At 43.9% G+C, this 21,745-nt stretch overlaps 1 protein-coding gene across 1 annotated transcript in view; it reads right to left on the bottom strand.

The window, feature by feature from the left end:
* Positions 1–14,285: 14,285 nt before the first annotated feature.
* LOC138267512 (C-reactive protein-like) overlaps positions 14,286–21,745 on the bottom strand; it is an 85,121-nt gene continuing 77,661 nt past the window's right edge. The window contains exon 3 of the mRNA XM_069216515.1: positions 14,286–18,027. Within this exon, the coding sequence (XP_069072616.1) occupies positions 17,432–18,027 (596 nt within the window). The 3' untranslated portion in view covers positions 14,286–17,431. The remainder of the gene's footprint in view (positions 18,028–21,745) is intronic.

The following is a 21,745-nucleotide window of genomic DNA, read 5'->3' as shown; positions in this document are numbered from 1 at the left end:
ATCTTGCATTTTTTTTTCCAAATCACGTAAGGACTAGAGTTTTTTTCTCCCTTCATATGGAAGTGTTTAGTTTCTTTATATGTGTAAACAGATTATTTCATATTGCGATATTAGATCTTAATTGGCTTCCAGCCTAAGCTGAGTCAACTAGAAGTGTATTCCAGAATACATTGTCTTATCGTGCATATAAAGTAAAGTGATAGTTCTTTAAACCAAAAATGTAAACTGTAATTGATTAGTAGGAGTCGTTACCCCATTGAGACTAAATACGTCTCGTAGTTTTTCAAAGTCTGAAATGGAAATCCTAAGAACAGCAGCAATTAGCATAAGCCTTTTCCTAGGGGATGGCCCAATTAAAGTTTTTGCTATAGTAAGAAACCATGTGCCATCATTAAAAAACCTGTGAAGTTAAAATTCCAGTTCCGTTGCTGTTTCAAGGGGATTGTTTATCCAATGAAGATCTTAATGTTTACAAGAATGTTGAAATGAGCTGACAAACACATTGAGCCTAAAAATAACCTATAACTTGATGCTCTTTCTTTGCATTTAAGCTTTTCCCTATTTAGGAAATAGTGGAGTGAAAATATGTGTAATCATTCAATAGAAGACCCTGGCATCCCTGAATACTTTCTTTCTCCCCAGCAAATACAGGGAGTGCAGAATTATTAGGCAAATTAGTATTTTGACCACATCATCCTCTTTATGCATGTTGTCTTACTCCAAGCTGTATAGGCTCGAAAGCCTACTACCAATTAAGCATATTAGGTGATGTGCATCTCTGTAATGAGAAGGGGTGTGGTCTAATGACATCAACACCCTATATCAGGTGTGCATAATTATTAGGCAACTTCCTTTCCTTTGGCAAAATGGGTCAAAAGAAGGACTTGACAGGCTCAGAAAAGTCAAAAATAGTGAGATATCTTGCAGAGGGATGCAGCACTCTTAAAATTGCAAAGCTTCTGAAGCGTGATCATCGAACAATCAAGCGTTTCATTCAAAATAGTCAACAGGGTCGCAAGAAGCGTGTGGAAAAACCAAGGCGCAAAATAACTGCCCATGAACTGAGAAAAGTCAAGCGTGCAGCTGCCACGATGCCACTTGCCACCAGTTTGGCCATATTTCAGAGCTGCAACATCACTGGAGTGCCCAAAAGCACAAGGTGTGCAATACTCAGAGACATGGCCAAGGTAAGAAAGGCTGAAAGACGACCACCACTGAACAAGACACACAAGCTGAAACGTCAAGACTGGGCCAATAAATATCTCAAGACTGATTTTTCTAAGGTTTTATGGACTGATGAAATGAGAGTGAGTCTTGATCGGCCAGATGGATGGGCCCGTGGGTGGATTGGTAAAGGGCAGAGAGCTCCAGTCCGACTCATACGCCAGCAAGGTGGAGGTGGAGTACTGGTTTGGGCTGGTATCATCAAAGATGAGCTTGTGGGGCCTTTTCGGGTTGAGGATGGAGTCAAGCTCAACTCCCAGTCCTACTACCAGTTCCTGGAAGACACCTTCTTCAAGCAGTGGTACAGGAAGAAGTCTGCATCCTTCAAGAAAAACATGATTTTCATGCAGGACAATGCTCCATCACACGCGTCCAAGTACTCCACAGCGTGGCTGGCAAGAAAGGGTATAAAAGAAGGAAATCTAATGACATGGCCTCCTTGTTCACCTGATCTGAACCCCATTGAGAACCTGTGGTCCATCATCAAATGTGAGATTTAAAAGGAGGGAAAACAGTACACCTCTCTAAACAGTGTCTGGGAGGCTGTGGTTGCTGCTGCACGCAATGTTGATGGTGAACAGATCAAAACACTGACAGAATCCATGGATGGCAGGCTTTTGAGTGTCCTTGCAAAGAAAGGTGGCTATATTGGTCACTGTTTTGTTTTTGTTTTGTTTTTGAATGTCAGAAATGTATATTTGTGAATGTTGAGATGTTATATTGGTTTCACTGGTAATAATAAATAATTGAAATGGGTATATATTTTTTTTTTGTTAAGTTGCCTAATAATTATGCACAGTAATAGTCACCTGCACACACAGATATCCCCCTAACATAGCTAAAACTAAAAACAAACTAAAAACTACTTCCAAAAATATTCAGCTTTGATATTAATGAGTTTTTTGGGTTCATTGAGAACATGGTTGTTGTTCAATAATAAAATTAATCCTCAAAAATACAACTTGCCTAATAATTCTGCACTCCCTGTATAAAACAAAACAAGTAAGTAACAACTGCTTACATTTTACATCTAGGAATTTGAAGTAAACTTTAGCTTAAAGGGACCATAGCGCTTTGCATTTAGTGCCCTGACCCAATAATGGGTAGTTCAGAATGAAGTGTCCTAAGGCTGGTCTCATCTGCAAGAAATAATATTTCATAAACATGCTGTAAGAAACTTGTCTGTGCATCAGTGACATTTGTTCTTTGTATTTCAGATGCAAGCCCCTGCTTTGGGCTTTTGTTTCAGAAATACAAAAAATGGCAAGCGCGCTATACACCCAAAGTTCTATGCGCCCCTAATCGTTCACATGTGCCCGGAGCCAGGTCTTAAAGCATGAGCGACCAGGATTCAAGTCCCTGGTCAACACCAGCAAAACCAGAGCCGAGAGTCTGAAAGGGGTAGTGTGTCCTGCACAAGTACTGTTTCTTCTTGCTGTAGCATAACTCATATGGAAAAGAATGATGAAGCATAAGCTAAATACCTATAGCTTTAACTTTGAGTCTTTCTTCTGTTGTTATAGCTACTGCTCATGAGTGAGTCCATCGTTAGTTGCAGTGTCCACCTCGCGAGGAAGATGTGTGCTTCAGCGTCATACAGTCCACTTTTTAAGCAATCAATACCTCTTCTCTGAACTTCTGAAAAGTAACTGATCAAAGACATCAGAGCTGAGTAGCGTTGTCAATTCATCACACATGAAAGGGAGGGAAGTCCCAGGAGAAATAGCCCAGCCGCACACGCATGGAACTACTGAAAGGCCACCTAATTGAGATACAGACATGACAAAGCCAAAAGGAGAAGGCATATTCGTAGTCAACAATGTGAGCCTTATGTTTTACATTATATTATTGGAGAGACACGCAAGATGGCAGAGATATATGAGCTCAGAAGCTCTTTCATCTTTGAAGACACACACACATGGTTGTTCACTTTAAGACTTAGATGGGAATGAGTGACAATCTCGTAAGGGGTTTATACTACACACCACCAATATCCAAGTCAAGAATCATTGCCACAGCCTTGCGATTTATTCTATTTTTTCTTATTCTGTCCTTTCTCATGATATGTTCCAGGCCCCTTCCGCCCCTGTTATCCTGGCCCCTGTGGTACGTCCCTGAGCCATCTGTCAATGGACTGCTCCAGCTGCCACTGCTGTACTCTGACTAGATCGGCGACGGTTCCAATAAATCTTCTGTGGTTTCATCCGAGTTGCTGAAAACTCTTTAATATAAGACAGGTTTCATCCGAGTTGCTGAAAACTCTTTAATATAAGACGCGCATCCCTTTGTTTCCTTGCACTTGCCGACATGTGCCAGGAATTCACAAACGGATCCTTTCAATAGTTTAAAACAAATAACATTGCACAGATAATGACATAAAAGAATTGCCACTGTAATATATGTTTGGCTCTTGAGGCCGGTTAACAGGATCTTCGTATTGAACAGTGTGGTATTATGCAAATCACTTCCCCTCCCTCTGTTTAGCCTAAAACTCCTAGAAAGTGAAATAACTATTTTGTCACCGCATGTCATCAGGACTCGTGTAATCAATCATCGATACATGAAAGTTTGAGTTTATCTACAAGCTGGGAGGTACAGGTCTCGTACTTAGAACCAACTTATCTATACCACGTCTCCCAGCAAGACAGAGCATCACAAGGGTGGTAGGGAAATAACCTGAAAGCATCAATATCAGATGGACCAAACTATACCTGTCTCGGATAAACCAAGGGGGATTTATAATAGGCATTGTGCAACAGGATCATTCTGCAAACATCTGAAAGTAGGAAGGCATTCGTTGCAGATATGCTACTTCACCACTAGGTGTCAGTAAATCACTGAAAATTGAATGCTCTTAAACATTATTAGAACACTTGAGTGTTGCGAGCTCCACTAAAGTCAATGAAGTAGCTTCGGGCTTATAATGGCTGGTATTAGCCCGGAGAAGTTGTGTAATAAAATTTGAGGGCGGGCCCTCTGAAAAGTACAATGGAGGGGCACCCCTCCAAACACAGTCAGGAGCTGTGAGGCCAGGATACAGTGCTGAGGGGGCCCTCAGGAGCTCGGGCCCTCCACCCACACCGCAGGGGCCGTGGGGGCCTTGTTACACCACTGGCCCAGAGCATTAATATTCCAGTGTTTGCCTTCATGTTTCTCCCTTTTAACTTTAGAACATGTTACCCTTAGTGGGCGGAATGTGCTAATAGCCTTATAGCCCTTTAAAGGCCTGCAGCTCATGCCTATAACTCGGGTTCAGGGCTTTAAACAACCGTTCGGCAGTGGGCTATAATCCATTGGCACAGATCAGCAGACATTCTACACCCACATGTAGAAACAAACATTGGAATCTTGTTGGTAATGTGAAGCATTATAAGTAAATAGCATGAAAAAAATAAATATATATATATATATATATATATATATATATATATATGTGTAAATGGCTATAGAATAACATTGGTGTAGGTTAAAAGGTCATGTGACAGTTGCACGGTCAAGCCAGATCTAATAATCCATGTAGGCTAATGACTGCCCTCCTACCATCTATGCTGCTGCCAGAGAAAAACATTCATTATCTAAGACCCTTTAATCGCATTACAGTGTCCTGTGTGTGCCCCTGAAAGTTCAAGCTTAGCAGCTAGATAAATAAATAAAATGATCACAGCTATGGGGCTGAGTGAGCACTTTTTGTGGAAGCACACAACTTCTGCACAATCAAAACATGGACTCTTGGCTCCCAGCATGTGGATGAAGCCGAATCCCCCTCTCTAGTTTTTTATTTATTTATTTTCTTTAATTTCAGAGTTGTATATAGGGGGAACAAGACCCTTTCAGGTGACAGAGAGTTTTACATTATTATTGAAGGTAGTTATGATACAATGATAATGAATATCCGTCAAAGTACATACATAAACATGTTAAAGTTGCAAAAGCAAATGAAAGGAAGAGAGACAAAACACAGAGTTGTTCGTAAATACTAGTGTAAGCAGAGACTGATAGGTGTTGAGGCGGTGTGTAGGAGGTTGGGAAACAGAAAACAGATTGAATCTTGGTGATGTGGACGAAGGCGTAATAAAATAAAATAGAGCATTAAACAGGCATGTAGATGTCTTGAGGAGAGGAAGGAATGACCGCCAAGTATGAGGAATCTGTTGGTTAGTAGAATTTTTACTTCATTCCTGAAAATAGAAGTGGAAGGGTTGCACCTGATCGCCGACAGAAGAGAGTTCCAGATAGCAGGGACAATTCTGTAAAAGGATAGATTGTAGGTTTTCTTTTTGTTTAATTTTTGTGGCTTAAGTAGAAGGGAGCTTGTGCTTCTAGAATATATGTTTCCGCCAGATAGGGTCAATTTCTGTACCAGCTAGGACAGAGTGTTGTGGTGTAGTGTGTTATGGGTCATCATAGGGAAGCCATTTTAGTGATTGGTGGTCAGGGGTACTATGATCTCTTTTTTGAGCCAATGATGAGTCTTTGCAGCCACGTTCAATGTAGCAGTCAGTGGTGCAAGTTTGCTTTTCGGGAGGCCCACTAGGGTGGCACTAGCATAGTCTAGTTTAGTGCTTGGACCTCTGTTTTGAGATCTGCCATGGGGAGGAAAGGTTTTAGTTTCCTTAATGCATGAAATTGGTGGTTAGCTCCTCTGGTGGTGGCACTGATGTGATTCTGCATGGAGAGGGAATTGTCCAAGATTATTCCTATGGATTTGGCTAAGTCAATGATGTGCAGGGTACAGTTCAATGCTGTAATATATGGGAGACATACCTTGATGCTAGGTCCGATCTTTGCTCCCATAATCGTCTTGCAACAGCGGCGCTATGAAGCCAGACCATAAAAAGACACACGCTTAGAAGATACATAACAAGCCAGCTTAACATACCCATGTTCATTTATTCCTTGAGTTCCAGCCATCCAGCTCAATGGCATACGACCACAGCATTTCAATGCATGAAAACAACTATAAATATTTAAGTGCCCAAACAAAGAATGATGCCTGAGAAAAAGGGAAGTGTGGAGGAACTTCTGGCTTCTGGGAAGCCCACCCCTTGAGCAGTTTCACCTTTTGACCCCCTTAACCATGCAGAATGTGAAAAGGGGCCCCTTAGTCTTCCATATCTCACAGATATTGATTGGCCTTGCACTGAGTGGGGGACCCCTGAAGAGTTGGCAGGGCAATGAAAATGTGCCCACCGCACCATAGGGGCTTAAAGTAAACACCTGGGAGGGCAAAGAAGGACTTCCACACAAGGTTTCCATTCCCGCCTATGTGACCTCCTTATAAACAGTGCAGCCAATACAGGTTAGTTTAACTGAAAAAATGTGAATTCTAGATGCTGCTAAAATGGTTTACATTTTGAAGTCAGCTGGTTCAGTATGTTTAGTCATTATTTTTATTGACATTTAATCTGCTTTCTGTTATGTATAAAGCACAAACCTATTGAGTGCTGTACAGAGTCAAAGGCAGCAATGCGGTGTGAATGTGCCGATAGTCCCAGAGATGGCAAGCTTGTCTGTAATTGAAAATGTAAATTCCAATTGGGAATCTTTGCTGCAACCTTTAAAAGGATGTTGTATTGATCAATGTTAGAACTTGGAATGCAGGGATAGAATGCTTAGGTTCAATGCAGCACGACATTCAATAGATGTAAGTTGCTGCTTGACTGTAGATGCTGATGGGCCTCTGCTGGAATGTTGTCACACCATCAATAAATCTTAATACCACCCAAGTCTTCCAAACTAAAGTTTTATTAGGCGCAACGAGTTTTGTGTGCCACCAGCGTTCCCTCTCTGTATGTGGTTCTTGGTTGTCAACCTAAAGAAACTGGTTACATGTGTAACTCTAGAAAGCAACTCAACAGTGGGGGAATCTGATTTTCCAATGTTGCGTGGTCATGTTTCCTTTTACTTAATGTGCCCAGTTTAACGTGCAAGAGGCGTGAGAAAAGAGGTGACAAGACTTTGTACAAGGCATGAGTGAAAGCTAAACAGGACACATACTATTTGAGATATAAAGTAGGAACTGGATGTGTCTGAAGAAGATTTCATGTCAACAGGTAGGTGCACATGAAACCTAGAGAAAAGAGCTTCAAGAGGGAACCCAAGTGCTCTGAACTGAGTTAGACAATTAAGGTTTGCAGACACACTGTGGTTTTGTCATTGGGGGATTATGGCATGCTCATAAAGTATTTCATTGTAGACACTTTAAGGTCTTAAGTGTGAAGAAAGCTGTGGAGAAGCACAAGGGGAAAGGATGAGGAGAAAACAGAAGTTTCAGGGAATCCAAGTGGTCTGAACGAAGACAGATAATCAAGGTTTGCGTACACACTGTGGTACTGGAGGGTGGAGAGGTACACCATGCTCACCAAATATTGCATTGTAGTCACTTGAAGGTGTTTAGTGTGGAGAATGATAGAGAAGAAGCATGAGGTGAAAGGCTGAGGAGAAGAGTGTGAGGTAATGTCCTACAAGGTTTGAGTATTACATCATGACAAGTAAGAAGCAGCCCCTCTGTCGTTGATAATATTCTACCATAAATAACTCCCTAGATGTTGTTTAGTAGTAGATTAAAAAAAATTGTATATTGTTTTTTATTATTTGTTTAACTAAGGAATAGGGGGCGGATGTTTTCTAATCCTTTTAGGAATGTTGTAGTGATTAGTATTAGAATGTGGAATGCAGGAGTAGAATATTTATGTTAAAAACTGCAGATTTTCAGCAGTAATCAGTTGCTGCTTGACTGGAGATGCCGGTGGTCTCTTGCTAGGATGCTGTTAGTGCCACCACTATATCTCACACCATCCGAGTCTTCAAAACTGGAGTCATTTTAGTATTGTCTATCCCAAACTGGTGTGATGTTTCAGGTGGTTTCTGTCGAAACATTATCAATTTCACCAATGGCAGCAAGACATCAAAGGGCACATTTATATTCTTTGGTGAAAAACTGCACTAATGCAGTTTTGCATCAAAAAGGTTTTGCACCGGCTTGCATCATTCCTGAGCGCCAGCCGGGCACCAAATTTATGGAATGGTGCAAGTCAGTGCAAAGGGTGGGCTAGCATAAAAAAAAATGACATTAGTCGGGTGGGGGTGGCAGTATCAGAGAGGGGGGTTTTACACCAAAAAATGACATTAGGCAGGTTAGAGTAATAAAAAAAATGACTCTAACCAGCATAGTGTCATTTTCTGATGCTAAACCATCCATACCATATGATTCCTGTCTTAGAAAAGACAGGAGTCATGCCCACCACCCCAATGGCCAGCACAGGGGACCAGTTTCCCCTGGGCATGGCCATTGCACCCAGTGCCATGTAGGGGGGCCCATTTCAGGGCTCCCAATGCCACATTAGAAGATAAAATAAAATACTTACATGTACTTACCTGGGATGGGGTCCCACATCCTCCGCTGTCCCTCTGGTGTGGGTGGGGGTGTCCTTTGGGCCTTGGGAGGGCACCTGTGAGCTTATTCCATGGTGTTCCGCCATGGAAATAGGCCCACAGGTCCCCTAACACCTGCCCTCACCCAGGCGTTAAATAGTGGTGCAAAGCAAGCTCTGCAATATTATTTGACCCCTCACCCAGTGCGTGATTTTAGCATGGGGAGGGGGGGGGGATAAATATGGCTTTAAGGCCATAGAGTAATTTTTTGCACGGGAACGCTTACCTTGCATCTCATTGACGCAAGGTAGGTTTCCACGTCCAAAGAATGACTTTAACTCCATAACTTTGGCGCTAGACGGGTCTAGCACTAAAGTATAAATATGGAGTTAGTTTTGCACCGAATTTGCATTAAAAAATGACACAAATTTTGTGCAAAACAAGTATAAATATGCCCCCAAATGTTATAATTTATGTGGCTGGTGTTATAATGTTTCAGTTGACAATGGTAGCAGTCTGTGGGGAAATTAATTTGGTAAACTATTCAGCATATTATTTACTGCCATGCAGTTTGGAAAGTTGCAAGCTGATAAAATAGTGTAATCTCAGGAAAGTAAAGAGCTGGAAGGCGATTGGAACTTCAACACAATTTGCGAAAATAACAAACACTGGAGTTTCTTTTTGTTTTATTTTGCTTATTATCTTAATTCTGCTGAACTGCCCTGGGCGCAAAAAAAAAAAAAAAAAAAAAAAACACTGTAGTGATCTGCATTTAACAATAAATATTTAATGGCTCATAATCAAACAATTACAACACAGCAGTGTAAATGTCAGTAACATTTTATATTGTATTGTGAGTGGTCATTACCTCAAAATACAAAGTAATAACAGCAACATTAAATATCTTCAGCAGTGCAGGTTACATAAATGGACCTCGCAATTCCATGGCTATTTTTGATTGGATATAGCTGGCTTTGATGATGTGTCCACTTCCTTATCAAAGAGGCAAAGATTAGGGTTATACATCAAAAAACAATCATGGAAGCAGTTTCTTGCTTTAGATGGAGTACACAACTATTTGTGCATCAATAATCTCTTACGGAGATACTCTTGTAAAGAACTGTTGGATGGGATTTGTTTTCCACTAAGCCTATTTGGCAACATGCAGCCGTAAGGGAATCTTTAATCATGCATGTAAAATTCATTAAGCAATGTCAAAGACACTTAGGGAATCATTAGCAATTTATTGTAGTATACTTAATGTGCTAGTCTTAAGTAAACATTGTACAGTGCTCCCTAGAAGGGTGAATCACAAACATAGCCTAAAAAAGAGACGTAGCAGTTGATTAACTTATTTCCTTAAGTGTCAGGCATGGGTTGCAGCAGTGATCGATCCAAGGGTTTTCAAGTGACGCGGGCTTAGCACACATATAGCAGATAAAGGTGGAAACCATATCTAAAAAGAACAATTGATGGACAGAATGCTGAACAATGTCAAACATTCACCCCCAGTACAGAGATCTGGGCCTAAATCCATCGTTTTTTTGCTGCCCATATCTGCCATAAATACAGTGAACATCTCTACAGTCAATCAAACACCCTGGTAAGTGTTGCTTCAATGTACTAAGCTCAAAGCAGAGGTGCAATCATTGTGAAAAAAGTAGTGTGAATGCAGTGACATGGAAGGTAGACCCACAGCCATGCTCAAAGCTAAGTGTATGCTCCTATACCTGCGAGAGTCTCAATGTTCTTAAAGAATATTAAATCCTAGTGAGCGTTGTTAGATGCAGGGGAAGGCGGGGGTAAGTCCCTCTGTAGTGATGCTCGCCTTCTCCTGATATAACTTGGATATTTATTATTTGAGCAATGACTATAATGGAAGAGGCTTGCATCACCAGTGAGAATTGCCACTGAGCTCACCACTGACCTTTGCAATGCCTCAACACTAACGGTGAGAAGCAGAGCTTCACCAAAGTTTCTTCCATGATCAATTAGCAGGTCAGCTACACAACCACTAATGTTTGATGTAGTGGAAAAAAAGCATCCAATTGTCCATGTTTGTTTGATTGAAAGATCACCTTTATTGTGGTTGTTTATATCTGACACCAGGATGCGCACAACCATGCTTCCTTGCTTGAGCATCTTGGCATCAGTGGGCTGGCAACTCAGTTGTTTTCGGCAGTTGTCATAGCAACTGAGATACTGTCTGTTTTATAAGTCACAGTGAGGCACTGCTGCGGCATCATGAAGCACTCAATAAATCATTATCTCTGAGATGATGGTGATACTGGGACACAAGTGTGGCAGAAGTGACACAGGACCTGATTCGGATCCTGGTGGAAGGGATTACTGTGTCACAAATGTGTCGGATATCGACCCCATTATTTCCTATGTGGATTGTAATACGACAACCGGATATGCGTCATGTTTGAGGCGGAGTATTCCCTCCGCCAGGATCTAAATCAGTCCTGTAGTGTTATGATGTGAGGAGGAGTAGGATGCAGCAGAAGCACCAGTTAAAAAAAAAAAAAAAAATGTGCATGCCAAGGATATATGGCTACTTCTAAAACCAAAGGAAGACTGAGACAGTGTTATGGGTTATGCAGGGTCCCCCGTTGTACTTTTATATGGTGATTACACAGATCTAGCCACCAAGAAGGTATCTTTCTCGGAACTCACCCCGGTTGGGAAGGTCTTGACTGTAAGGGCAGAGAGGTCCAGGGCCAATGTATATGGCGAGGTCTTTGGTCCCGAGCTACTCATACTGAGGCCTGAAAAGCTAACTGGATAATATGGAACGGTGCAATTTTATCTCAAACCATTTGTTTTTATCCCGCCAAGAAACTTGGTCCTCACCATTTAAATGGTTATAAGGCCTACTATTTGCGAGCACTTGCTTCAAACTCTGGAGAGTTAGGGGGGGGTGCAATTTATATATGTACCCCGGCCTAAGGGAGGGTGAAAAATATTAAGCTGGTGGACGGTTCTATCAAATTTTAGTATTCGAAAATCCTGGGGTCATCCGTCTGGTCGCTGTAAGATTTTCTAATAATGTCTTTAACGCATAGAAATTAAATGTTCTGTGCAGGTTGGATGGAGATTTTGCAGCAATTAAACAAATGAAGATCATGATTTATATTTCATTTGGGGAGGTAATTACAATGCTCACTTATGCCAACTCCGGCCAAGGAAGTTTGCGGAATCCCGGATACAGCAGACAACGTCCAAGCTCGTTTCACTCATGATGGATTAGTTAAGCTGATAAGTCATGGCTTGGTCAAGTAGAATCTTACTTTTGCTAATGAAGCTAGTCTCTCGATGGCCCCCTTTGTGCACACATATACAGGTGGGGGGGGGGGGCAGGGATATTATAGATTCCAGTTTGCTGTTGTCTAACGTGAGCGCTCACATTTACAACTTTAAGAAACACCCCACCTGTTGTAGTGGCCACAACTCACAAAAAAATGAGTTTAGGTCGTTGTTGTGGGGACCCCTTTCCCAGCCGATAAATGTAGCTAAAGATATTGACATGATCAGAATAAATGGACCCCAAATTAAATGTAAAGGGATCAACCCAGAAGGCTTTATGTGAAATAAGTCTATCAATGATATCAACGTGGACGAGAACGCAGGAGATGGGGGTATTAAGAGGGCCCTTACTCAGGCTTCAAGGCACATTAAAGAGGCCTTAATGGGTAACAGTACAGGGAGGGAGGATACGGAGAAAGGATGGTTTGATCACACCTGGCCTAATGCCAGGGAGACCTTCACGGTGGAACCTAAAAACCTAGATCCCCAGTCCAGGATAACTTAATGCAGGAGGCGGTACATATCTGACTCGGATAAACCAAGGGGAATGTATAATAGCCACTGTGCAAAAAGATCGTCCTGCAAACATCTGAAACTAGGAAGGCAATCGTTGCAGATATGCTACTTCACCACTAGGTGTCAGTATGCCTCAGTGAAGGCCAGCAATGTTAAGGGTACATTACTCTGGCGGATGATCAACTGCCCATATTTTAGGGAAACGAGGGCCCCTTCAATTGAGGTGGCAATTCCGACCTGTGAGTGGGCATCCTATTTTTGATGTATGTAGGAGCAGCCTGTTGGGGATACCCGGCCTAACTCGCTCTGTGAGTATCCCTGCGTTTTTTCTAATGTCTGAAGACGGGGAGCACTCGAGCTGACCCTCCAAAAGGTGGTCAATGCCATAGTCAAAAATGTCCCAATGCGAAAGCTCCGGGGCTCGATGACATTTCCACTGATCTTTTTAAAGCCAAAATAGAGCTTTGGGGCCCACGTTTAACAAATGTGCTGAGATTTGCACGTAGGTCTGGTAAATTGGAAGCCTGGTCAGAATCTACGATTATTCAGATTTTTAACAAAGGTGATCCCAGTTGCTACTGGGTGCACTGGCCAGGGTCTTGAGAGGAATACTATTAGCGCAGCGGGAGTTATGGGCGCAAGTAAATAACACACTAAAATACATCCGATATGGACTTCAGACGGGCATTGGCGCGGTGGAACAATTCCCACAATCGTTCTTAATTGATAATCAAGTATGTGGTCGCAAAAAGCGGAGCCCCTTATCTAGCCTTCATGGACCTGTCAAGTGCGCTCGACTGTGTTTTGCAGAGCACATTGTGGGTGCTTGAGGGAGAACGTGGGGGCACCCTAAACACACTGAGACAGAATTATTCCGGGACCACAGCAAGGGGAGGTAGGGAGTGAGTGGGGAGTGCTCCAACACCCAGGCATTGAGGCAGGGCTACAGCCCCCCTTGCTGTTCACTCTGTATATCAACAACTTATAAAGGATGCCTGTGAGGGCTGCTGAGATATGACACACATTGTGCACCACCCTGTTCCTGACCTCCCCTATGCAGATGGTATGGCCTGGATGCCGCACACACCGATGGCCCTGCCATTTGTGCTATTCATGGGTGATCTAGACCTTAAGGCCAACTCGGCCAAATCATTTGTTACTTTTGCTGAGAATAAGCCCTCACAACCATGTTATTTTGTATTGAAAATGTTCCACGAAAACAGATAAGTACCTTCTGTTATCTGGGGCTGGTTGTAGATGCATCTGGCACCAGCAGATTAACACTAGGAATGACCAACTGGCCAGGGCTGTTCATTCACTTTTTGTATTTCCCCACAAGTGATAGATTCAGCCTTTGAGGAAAATGTGCAGCATTCAAGGTGCAAAATGCATTTCGGTGGCCACTCACTGAGCTAGACTAATGGGTCCTGCCACTCCCACGGAGCTCCAAATGACACAGAACGCTTGTCTGCAAACCATGATGTGGGTTCCTCCAAACTACGCGTCCATTTTGTGTCTTGGTGAATTGGAGAACCTTTTATAGAATACCTCATTAGGCTCCAACCTCTTCTGTTGTGGGACAGGATCTGGGCTAAACGGGAGGATTTGTTGAACAGACTGTTTGTCTCTTGATCGTACACGCCATATAGCACGGCCTGGTAACTTTAGGTCTCTGTGGTATAAATTAGAGCACCCATCTTTTTCTGATCAGACAGGCAAGTCAGAACTCAAGCACCGAAGCCTACAGTATTTTGCAGCTTCGAGGCAGAAAGTATCCCACAGTCGGCACTTCTTATTAACAGCTGAGCCGGACTGCAAGCTTACCCGGCTTTCATACTTAACAGACAGCACATATACATATATATTTTTTGAGGTATTTTTATTGGCATTTAAAATAAAACTTACACAGTACAGCAGTCACAAGGATGCTGAGGAAGGGGACAGGGCGATAAAAGGGACAGGGGAGGTCTGGAAGAAGGGAGGGGATACAGGGGAAAAGGCGCGCCTATCAAAGCACTACATGGTTTAATAACATGGATCTACGGCACCCCACTCGAATATCACTTGTGCCCCCTAAACCCTCTTCAGAGTATGCCTATCCTCTAAAAGGCAGATGATCAACTTGCATAGAGAAATGATAAAGCAGTTATCTAACAATGGAGGGGGGGGGGGGGCGTCAGGTAGAGCAGAGGGTCCACAGCACCGATGACCACAAATATCATTTTAATTAGAATTAGGGTAAACATGGCTGATCGTATTGTCTCATTCCACGCTCCATCGATTGGTCGAGGCCACTGGACACATATCCATATTAAAATAATGAGCCACAAGACATGTTGCATTTTAAGTTTTTTTTCAATTTTGATAAGGACCCCAGAACTAAATTCATTAAGCCTATACTTATTAAAACTAAGATTAGATTTTGCAGGCCGGCCTTGACCTTTTTACAAAATCTGAATTCAGCAGAGGAGTGTTTTAGAGTTTTTACTTATGTCTTATATCGTATAAGAAAAAGCCCTGGTGAATAATGTCTGAATGTTTTTCAGGATTATTTTCTGCGTGATGGATTATATATTACCTACTTTTATAAATATTTTTGTACAATTTTTAGAAATATGTAAGTTATTTGGTTCTATACTTTTATGGTTTTGATGTTTAAAATCGAACAAAGTTGTTTCAACCGGGAGAGTGTCACGAGGGGCAGAGAACAGCTGCAGAAGCAGAGCGCGTGTCAAAGACTGTTTGGGTGTCTAAACTGAGACAAAGGACTCAGCCTTGTGGACAGTACTTGATCCTTTCAAGATATACTACTTTTTACAGCTCCACCTTCTACTTGGGCATTGAAGTTGGAGAAAAGGAATGTTTTCTAATATCTTTTCTGTTCCCCTTCATCCAAAATGTTTTTTAAGGTACAGGCTTCTCCAGATGCGTTGCTTCATTTTGGGTTACATTTGACTTCACCAACAACCATCCCTCTCACCAAAGCAAAACCAAGGCCTCCTGAAGGAACCGAGCTTCTGAAGCTTGCCTTGTTGCATGCCAAGGTGACCCTAAAGGGACAGCAACGTAGTCTTACTTAGCACGCTGCAGTAGGCCATTGCTCGTCTTATTCTTATTACAAAACTGGACATTCAGTCAATTTCAGGGTGCTTCATGGGCACTGCCCCTCGCACAGTATTCTTGCAAGTGCCAAGAATTGCCATAAGTCAGCAGTTTTCTTCCTCTTTTAGAGGACTGGACCATCTAGTTTACCCAAGTTTAGCCTCCGCGGGCTCTACTGCGGTAACGTTTAGCCGGAGACTCGACCTGCACATTGCCACCCTATTTGTCATGGGCTCCATCTGCGAGTACCATAAGAGGCAAAGTGGTCCAAGGCAAGAAAATGAAGTGCACACCGCGGACATTCTTCTATGTTTCTCAGAAACAAACTTCTGCTTTGGGTGTTTTCTAGTAACAAAAATATTGGGAGCAGGCATGAGCGTTGATTCCTGAATATGCCAGGGGTAGCGGAAGTGACATCACGTACGCTTTGACCTTAATGACATCACAGGGCATGACATCATATGACCGTTGATCATGTTTTTTCCAGGTGCAAGTGTCACATGTCCCGAACATCACACTCACACTCTCTTGCACCCTCTTGCGCTCATTCTCTCTCACATGCATTCACTCGTAATTTCACTCAGAATTACTGACAATCATTCCCAGGTGTGGTAATGCGTTGGACTTTGTTTGTGTCACTTTTGTGTTAGGGTGGGATTTAATATCCAAAGCAAATCCTGAAACAATGCTTTGTGTTATTTTGCATCAGGTGGGCGTTCCATGGGTAGTGCATGGGCACTCTCATGCAACCATCTGTGGCTTTAATTTGGGGCAAAATCATACGACTCTCTGAGGCAGGCATAACTAGTAGAAATGTTTTCATTTCTCTGCGTTTTCCAAGTTTGCAAGCGCGCTCCATTGTACACCACACATACAGAGTGGGAAAAGCCTTAAAGCACAGTTTTTGTACAGGAAGGACACTTTTCTAGTACAAAACCTATGCTTCAGAGAACACACACAGCCTTGCACTGTCCCACAAGGGTTTGTGCGTCGGAGCATGGCTGCCGAAAGTGCACCATCACACAGGGACGGGAAACAATGCACCATATGTTAGTACATACTGTGCATCTTTCTCTTTAGCGTTGACGCAAGGCAGTGCATCATATCTGGTGCTGCTTTGCTTGCATCAAATAATAGTGTCACACATTCTCACTGTTCGTCACTGATGCTCACTCACTTACACGCACTCGGTTGCATACGCACACTTTCACCTGCATGCATGCATACAACTTACACCTACAAACACGTGTACTATCCACAGCTGCCACCAAAGGCCCTCTGCCAGCTACGTGCGCTTCTTTTCATGTACACTAATAGTGAATAATAGAATATTATTCACTTTTAGTATAAACGAAAATGGGCTAAGAATAATGACTGTTGAGACCCCCCCCTGTTCTTGGCACTTATTTTGCCACCTCTGAGGCCAGGGGTCGCAAAGGAAGTGCCATGGACCGCATGGGGCAAGATAGGGGTCGCAGCCGCAATCCCTGGCGACCAGTAGATGACGTGCATGGGAGCAGGGCGTGGCATACCCCAGCCAATGATTTTACGTCAAAAGTGCTGCCTTCAGATTTGGCTTGATTCATTTTGGTGAAAGCAGTAAGTGAGCTCTTGATTGGATGAGAGGATTGCAGCCGGCCTACTGGCGGTGGGGTCTCTACCTCCCAAGTGGTTTTAGTGCCTGGCTGCCAACCTTAACATAAGGCTCTTTATGTAGGCTCGCGTCTCATAATTACAAAGACGGGTTGGTCTACCTGAAGACCTGGGACTGTCCTAAGGACGGCAGCCTACATCTGATGCTAACTTGGCGTCATAGAAGGACCAATTTTCCTAAAGCCGGTTGATGATATATATTCAATAAAGTTATTCTAAATGGGATCTCATTTTCTTGGAATTATAAGTAGATTTAAAAAGGTTCAACAACTACATCGTCGATTAAGTTGTACGTTAGGTTTCTCCAGTTCAGGATGTTTCCAGGGGAAAAGGAACTGGAAGCAGTTGTGTAATGTAGCACTTCGCTGTTCGACAAAACATAGTCCCACATGTATAACTCATCTAGCTCCCCAACATACTGAGGAATATAGGGGGGGGATTCCCTGCGCTTCCCCAATGTACTGCTTACGCTCCGCTTCAAGACGTGTCCTCTGTTTAGTCCGTGCCTCGGTAGTCGCACCCCATTCTCCCAGAAACACGCAGTCCCTGTCGCCGACTCCCAGCTGAAGCACAGGGGCACCCACTGGTTGACCAAGTCTTTTGTGAGGAAGTCAATCTTCTCCGCCCTCACTGTCAGAGTGTAAGACCTGGAGCTGCTTTTAAAAATAGTTATTTCAGAGTAGAAGGGTGGATGGGTTATGAGCTCAAAGAGGCCATAAGGCCCTGATCTGTCGGTAAAGGTTCTCAAGCATATTGTGAAACTGCGCAGTGTTTCGTTGCTCATCAGCTGCAGAGCCACTTGGGTTTGCTTGTTGTCCATTTGATAAACAAAGACATCTCCTGTCATGTCTGTTGGGAAATAAAGAGGCAGTCAGAGCACTTGCTAAGATTCTGTCACCAAAAAGCAGTAGGATTTTTCCAATTTGTATAACTTTGAACAACATGAAAATTACAACACTGGAAATGACTTGGCAAATCCTCTGGCCAGATAAGGTCATCTGAAACAAAAGCACATTATATGCTATGTGACCAGGTTTGGAGGTAACAGTCAAGACCTTCAGACCCAGGTGGAATCATGAGTAGTTAACATAATGATGTGCGTGACCTGCAGTCCTTAATTTGTGCCGGTGGTCACCAGCACTCATTACTGTCCACCTGGACTTATTTTTCATTTTAAGACATTGGGCCTGAACAAGAAAGGGAGAAGCAGGATAATGGGAGAAAAGGAAGGAGAGAACAGTAGGAAAACAGTGACAAAGGGAGAAAGCACTGATTACAAAAATATCCGGCAAGTGTGAGATAAAGAGAGATAAAGGGGGTCATTCTGACCCTGGCGGCCCATGGTGCTCCCATGGGCATTCTGACCGCGGCGGTACAGCCGCGGTCAGAAACGGAAAACCGGCGGTGTACCGCTTGTTTTCCGCTGCCCTGGGGAATCCTCCATGGCGGCGCAGCTTGCTGCGCCGCCATGGGGATTCCGACCCCCATTACCGCCATCCTGTTCCTGGCGGTCGTGGCCGCCAGGAACAGGATGGCGGTAAGGGGTGTCGTGGGGCCCCTGGGGGCCCCTGCAGTGCCCATGCCAATGGCATGGGCACTGCAGGGGCCCCCGTAACAGGGCCCCACCATGATTTTCAGTGTCTGCCATGCAGACACTGAAAATCGCGACGGGTGCAACTGCACCCGTCGCACCCCTTCCACTCCGCCGGCTCCATTCGGAGCCGGCATCCTCATGGAAGGGTGTTTCCCGGTGGGCTGGCGGGCGGCCTTCTGGCGGTCGCCCGCCAGCCCAGCGGGAAACCCAGAATACCCGCGGCGGTCTTTTGACCGCGCAGCGGTATTCTGGCGGTCCCAGCCAGGCCGGCGGCTTCCGCCGCCGGCCGGCGTAAGAATGACCCCCAAAGTGTAGGAGGAATGCAGCTTGGGGTGGAATCATGACTAGGCAGCCTTGATATTAGCAACTCTGGCACTGAGTATAAGTACTAAGAAATAGTTTAGCCACTACTCTAATGTATTCATTTATTTAGTTACAAATTAAGGAGCAGACCTTTGCTTACTGTGGCCAGTATTGACCCTGCTTACACAGCTTTATCAGCGAATATGCCTGAGCTGTGCGGTAACTCAGCAGCAACGCAAAACATGCATTTGTCAACGCAGCAGAGCTCTCAGAGACTTGTTGGTAATTCACTTCCTGAATATGACATCCTAACAGGCTGAACTCACAGCTACTACAAGAGCCATAGGAGGACCCAGAAAAATTCCACAGGCTAAAGTTTTGAGGACCACGCAGCCACCTCCACCCTATATCAGTAAGATTGTCACGTATGAACCTGGCAATGCCCTTCGCTTGGACAGCTCTCGCTTTGAGTCATGGGCAGACATATGCACAGGTACCTACCATCCAGGAAGTCCGGCCCTGCCTGTTGAAACTATGTTTACTGAGCCCAATGAGAATGCCAGGTCTCCTGGTTGTCTTGTGTGTGTGTCTTTGGCCTGGATCGTGCACTACTCGTGCATTCAAAACTCAGTCTGTGCACAGTACAACTCAGTCAACCTAAACGCCTTCACCAATTCATTCATCGAACGCAATAGCTGGTCACATATAGCTGGCTTGTTTGGTCTCACGAGCAACCCAAGATCTCCACTACCAGTAATCTTTACCATAAGATATTGTGGCTTTTGCCGGGTGTGGTGCGTCAGTGTGTAGGTCTTGAATGTTGTATACAGTATATCGACGGGCCAGAATATCATGGAGCAAAATATAGAAATGTAAGTCTGTATAGATTTTTTATTCATAACTCCCCACATATGTACCTTGGAGTTAAGAAAAATAAATCCTTACCTCCCTCCGTTCACTGACCTCCGATATTTTTTCCCTTGACATTCCTGTACGGATATTCTATCCGGTGGATTGCCTGCCTTCAATATGCCATAGTACACTCGTGCTTCAGTGGACTAATGCATCCACTGCATGCACCTATGTCTGACCTATTGGTTACAGGTTCGATATCCAGCCTTTCATCCTTCTTGGGTCAATAAAATGAGGAAGAATAAACGCTGGGGCGGCCCCTCCACGTGTACGGAGGAGCGTCATCCCACCCAAAACAATGCCTCCCATAACGGAAAAAGAAAATGTTAATAAATGTTATGTATTACCATTTTATTTTTCAACGCCCCGTCCTGAACCGACAGGGCGTGCCAATTGGTGCTGAGTGGCAACAGGGAGCTGTGCATGTCCCTCTGGCCGGCCCTCCTGCGACGGCCAACCTGACATGCGCACATTAAACATCTCTAACCAGGCTGTCCTATGACAGCTGGGTTAGAGAAGGCACAGGCCTCCAGCTCTCTGGTGAGCGCTGAGAGAGCCTGCTCTTACCAATCCTGACACTAGTTTCATGCTGGCTATCAGCATGAAATCAGCGTCAGGATTGGCGTGTGCAGTTTCCTGGGTCCCGTGACCGTCACGCGTCAGAGGTTGGAGAGACGACGTGACGTGAGGAATGAAGATCGTCAACAGGTTGGTGCCTTGTTTTAAAATTTTATTTTTATTGTATCTCCCTCCTGCCCCCCCTCCTTTGTAAATACGTGCTGGCCGCCACTGAATAAACATCTGTTATTTCAGCACCAAGGTGCCCATCTGGGTGAACGTGCACTACTCAGATATACATCTTGTGTTATGAATGGACTGCCCAGGCACTTATAGATATTGAAATAAACTCTATTGGGGCTTGGATCTTTTCGTCTTTCAGGAAACATACATTTAAGGCTAGTTATCCCATATTTTCTCAAAGTTAGAAAACCAGATCCAATCTCACTCCATAAGAAGGGTATGAGATTTGTTGATACTGAACACATGATAGGCATTTTCTTGCTGTTATAACCAGCGGGAGTAGCCCCAAATCTTTGGGCACAATATCTGGTCACATCTGCTGCATCCTGGTGGCAAATCCATTATCTGTTTTTTTAAATATTGTTTTTCTGTTGCTCACACATTTTCCTAAAAATAATTTTAGAGCTTTTAAGAGTGATTGAAGAATGCATAAAATTTACATTAGCGTTGTTAAACGGTGAGCTCAAATTTACATTTAGAATTTATATTATAAGTAGGCCGGGCCAAAATTTGAATTATGCTGGAGTAATTTCTCGTTGCTCTTGTGACACAAAATTACCAAAAATTATGCAATAACGGCAATTTGTGTAATGCTTAGTCATTTGTGGCACATAGGGGGTTCATTACGACCTCGGCGGTCTTTTCGCAAGACCGCCGAGGTACCGCTGTGCTGAACACCGCCAGTGGTGGCGGTCTTCCGCGCCGCATATTATGACCGCTGGCAGGCCGCCGTCCTTTTTCGTATGGAAAGCCGCCAGCAGCCATACTGGCGGACGGCGGGAAAGTGGAGGTTGCTCAACCTCCACCGCCACGTCAACAGAACACCACCCACGTCCCATGATTCGGTGTAGCGGTGTTCTGGTGACGGTGTATGCGTGCGGGGGGTGCTGTGTGTATGGGAAATGTGTGCGGGTCGGACGGTGTGCATGTCTGTTTGTATGTGTGCGGGTATGTGTT

The sequence above is a fragment of the Pleurodeles waltl genome, chromosome 12, assembly GCF_031143425.1.
Source record: "Pleurodeles waltl isolate 20211129_DDA chromosome 12, aPleWal1.hap1.20221129, whole genome shotgun sequence".
NCBI classification, from domain to species: Eukaryota; Metazoa; Chordata; class Amphibia; order Caudata; family Salamandridae; genus Pleurodeles; species Pleurodeles waltl.
This window is presented reverse-complemented; position numbering and strand designations above follow the sequence as displayed.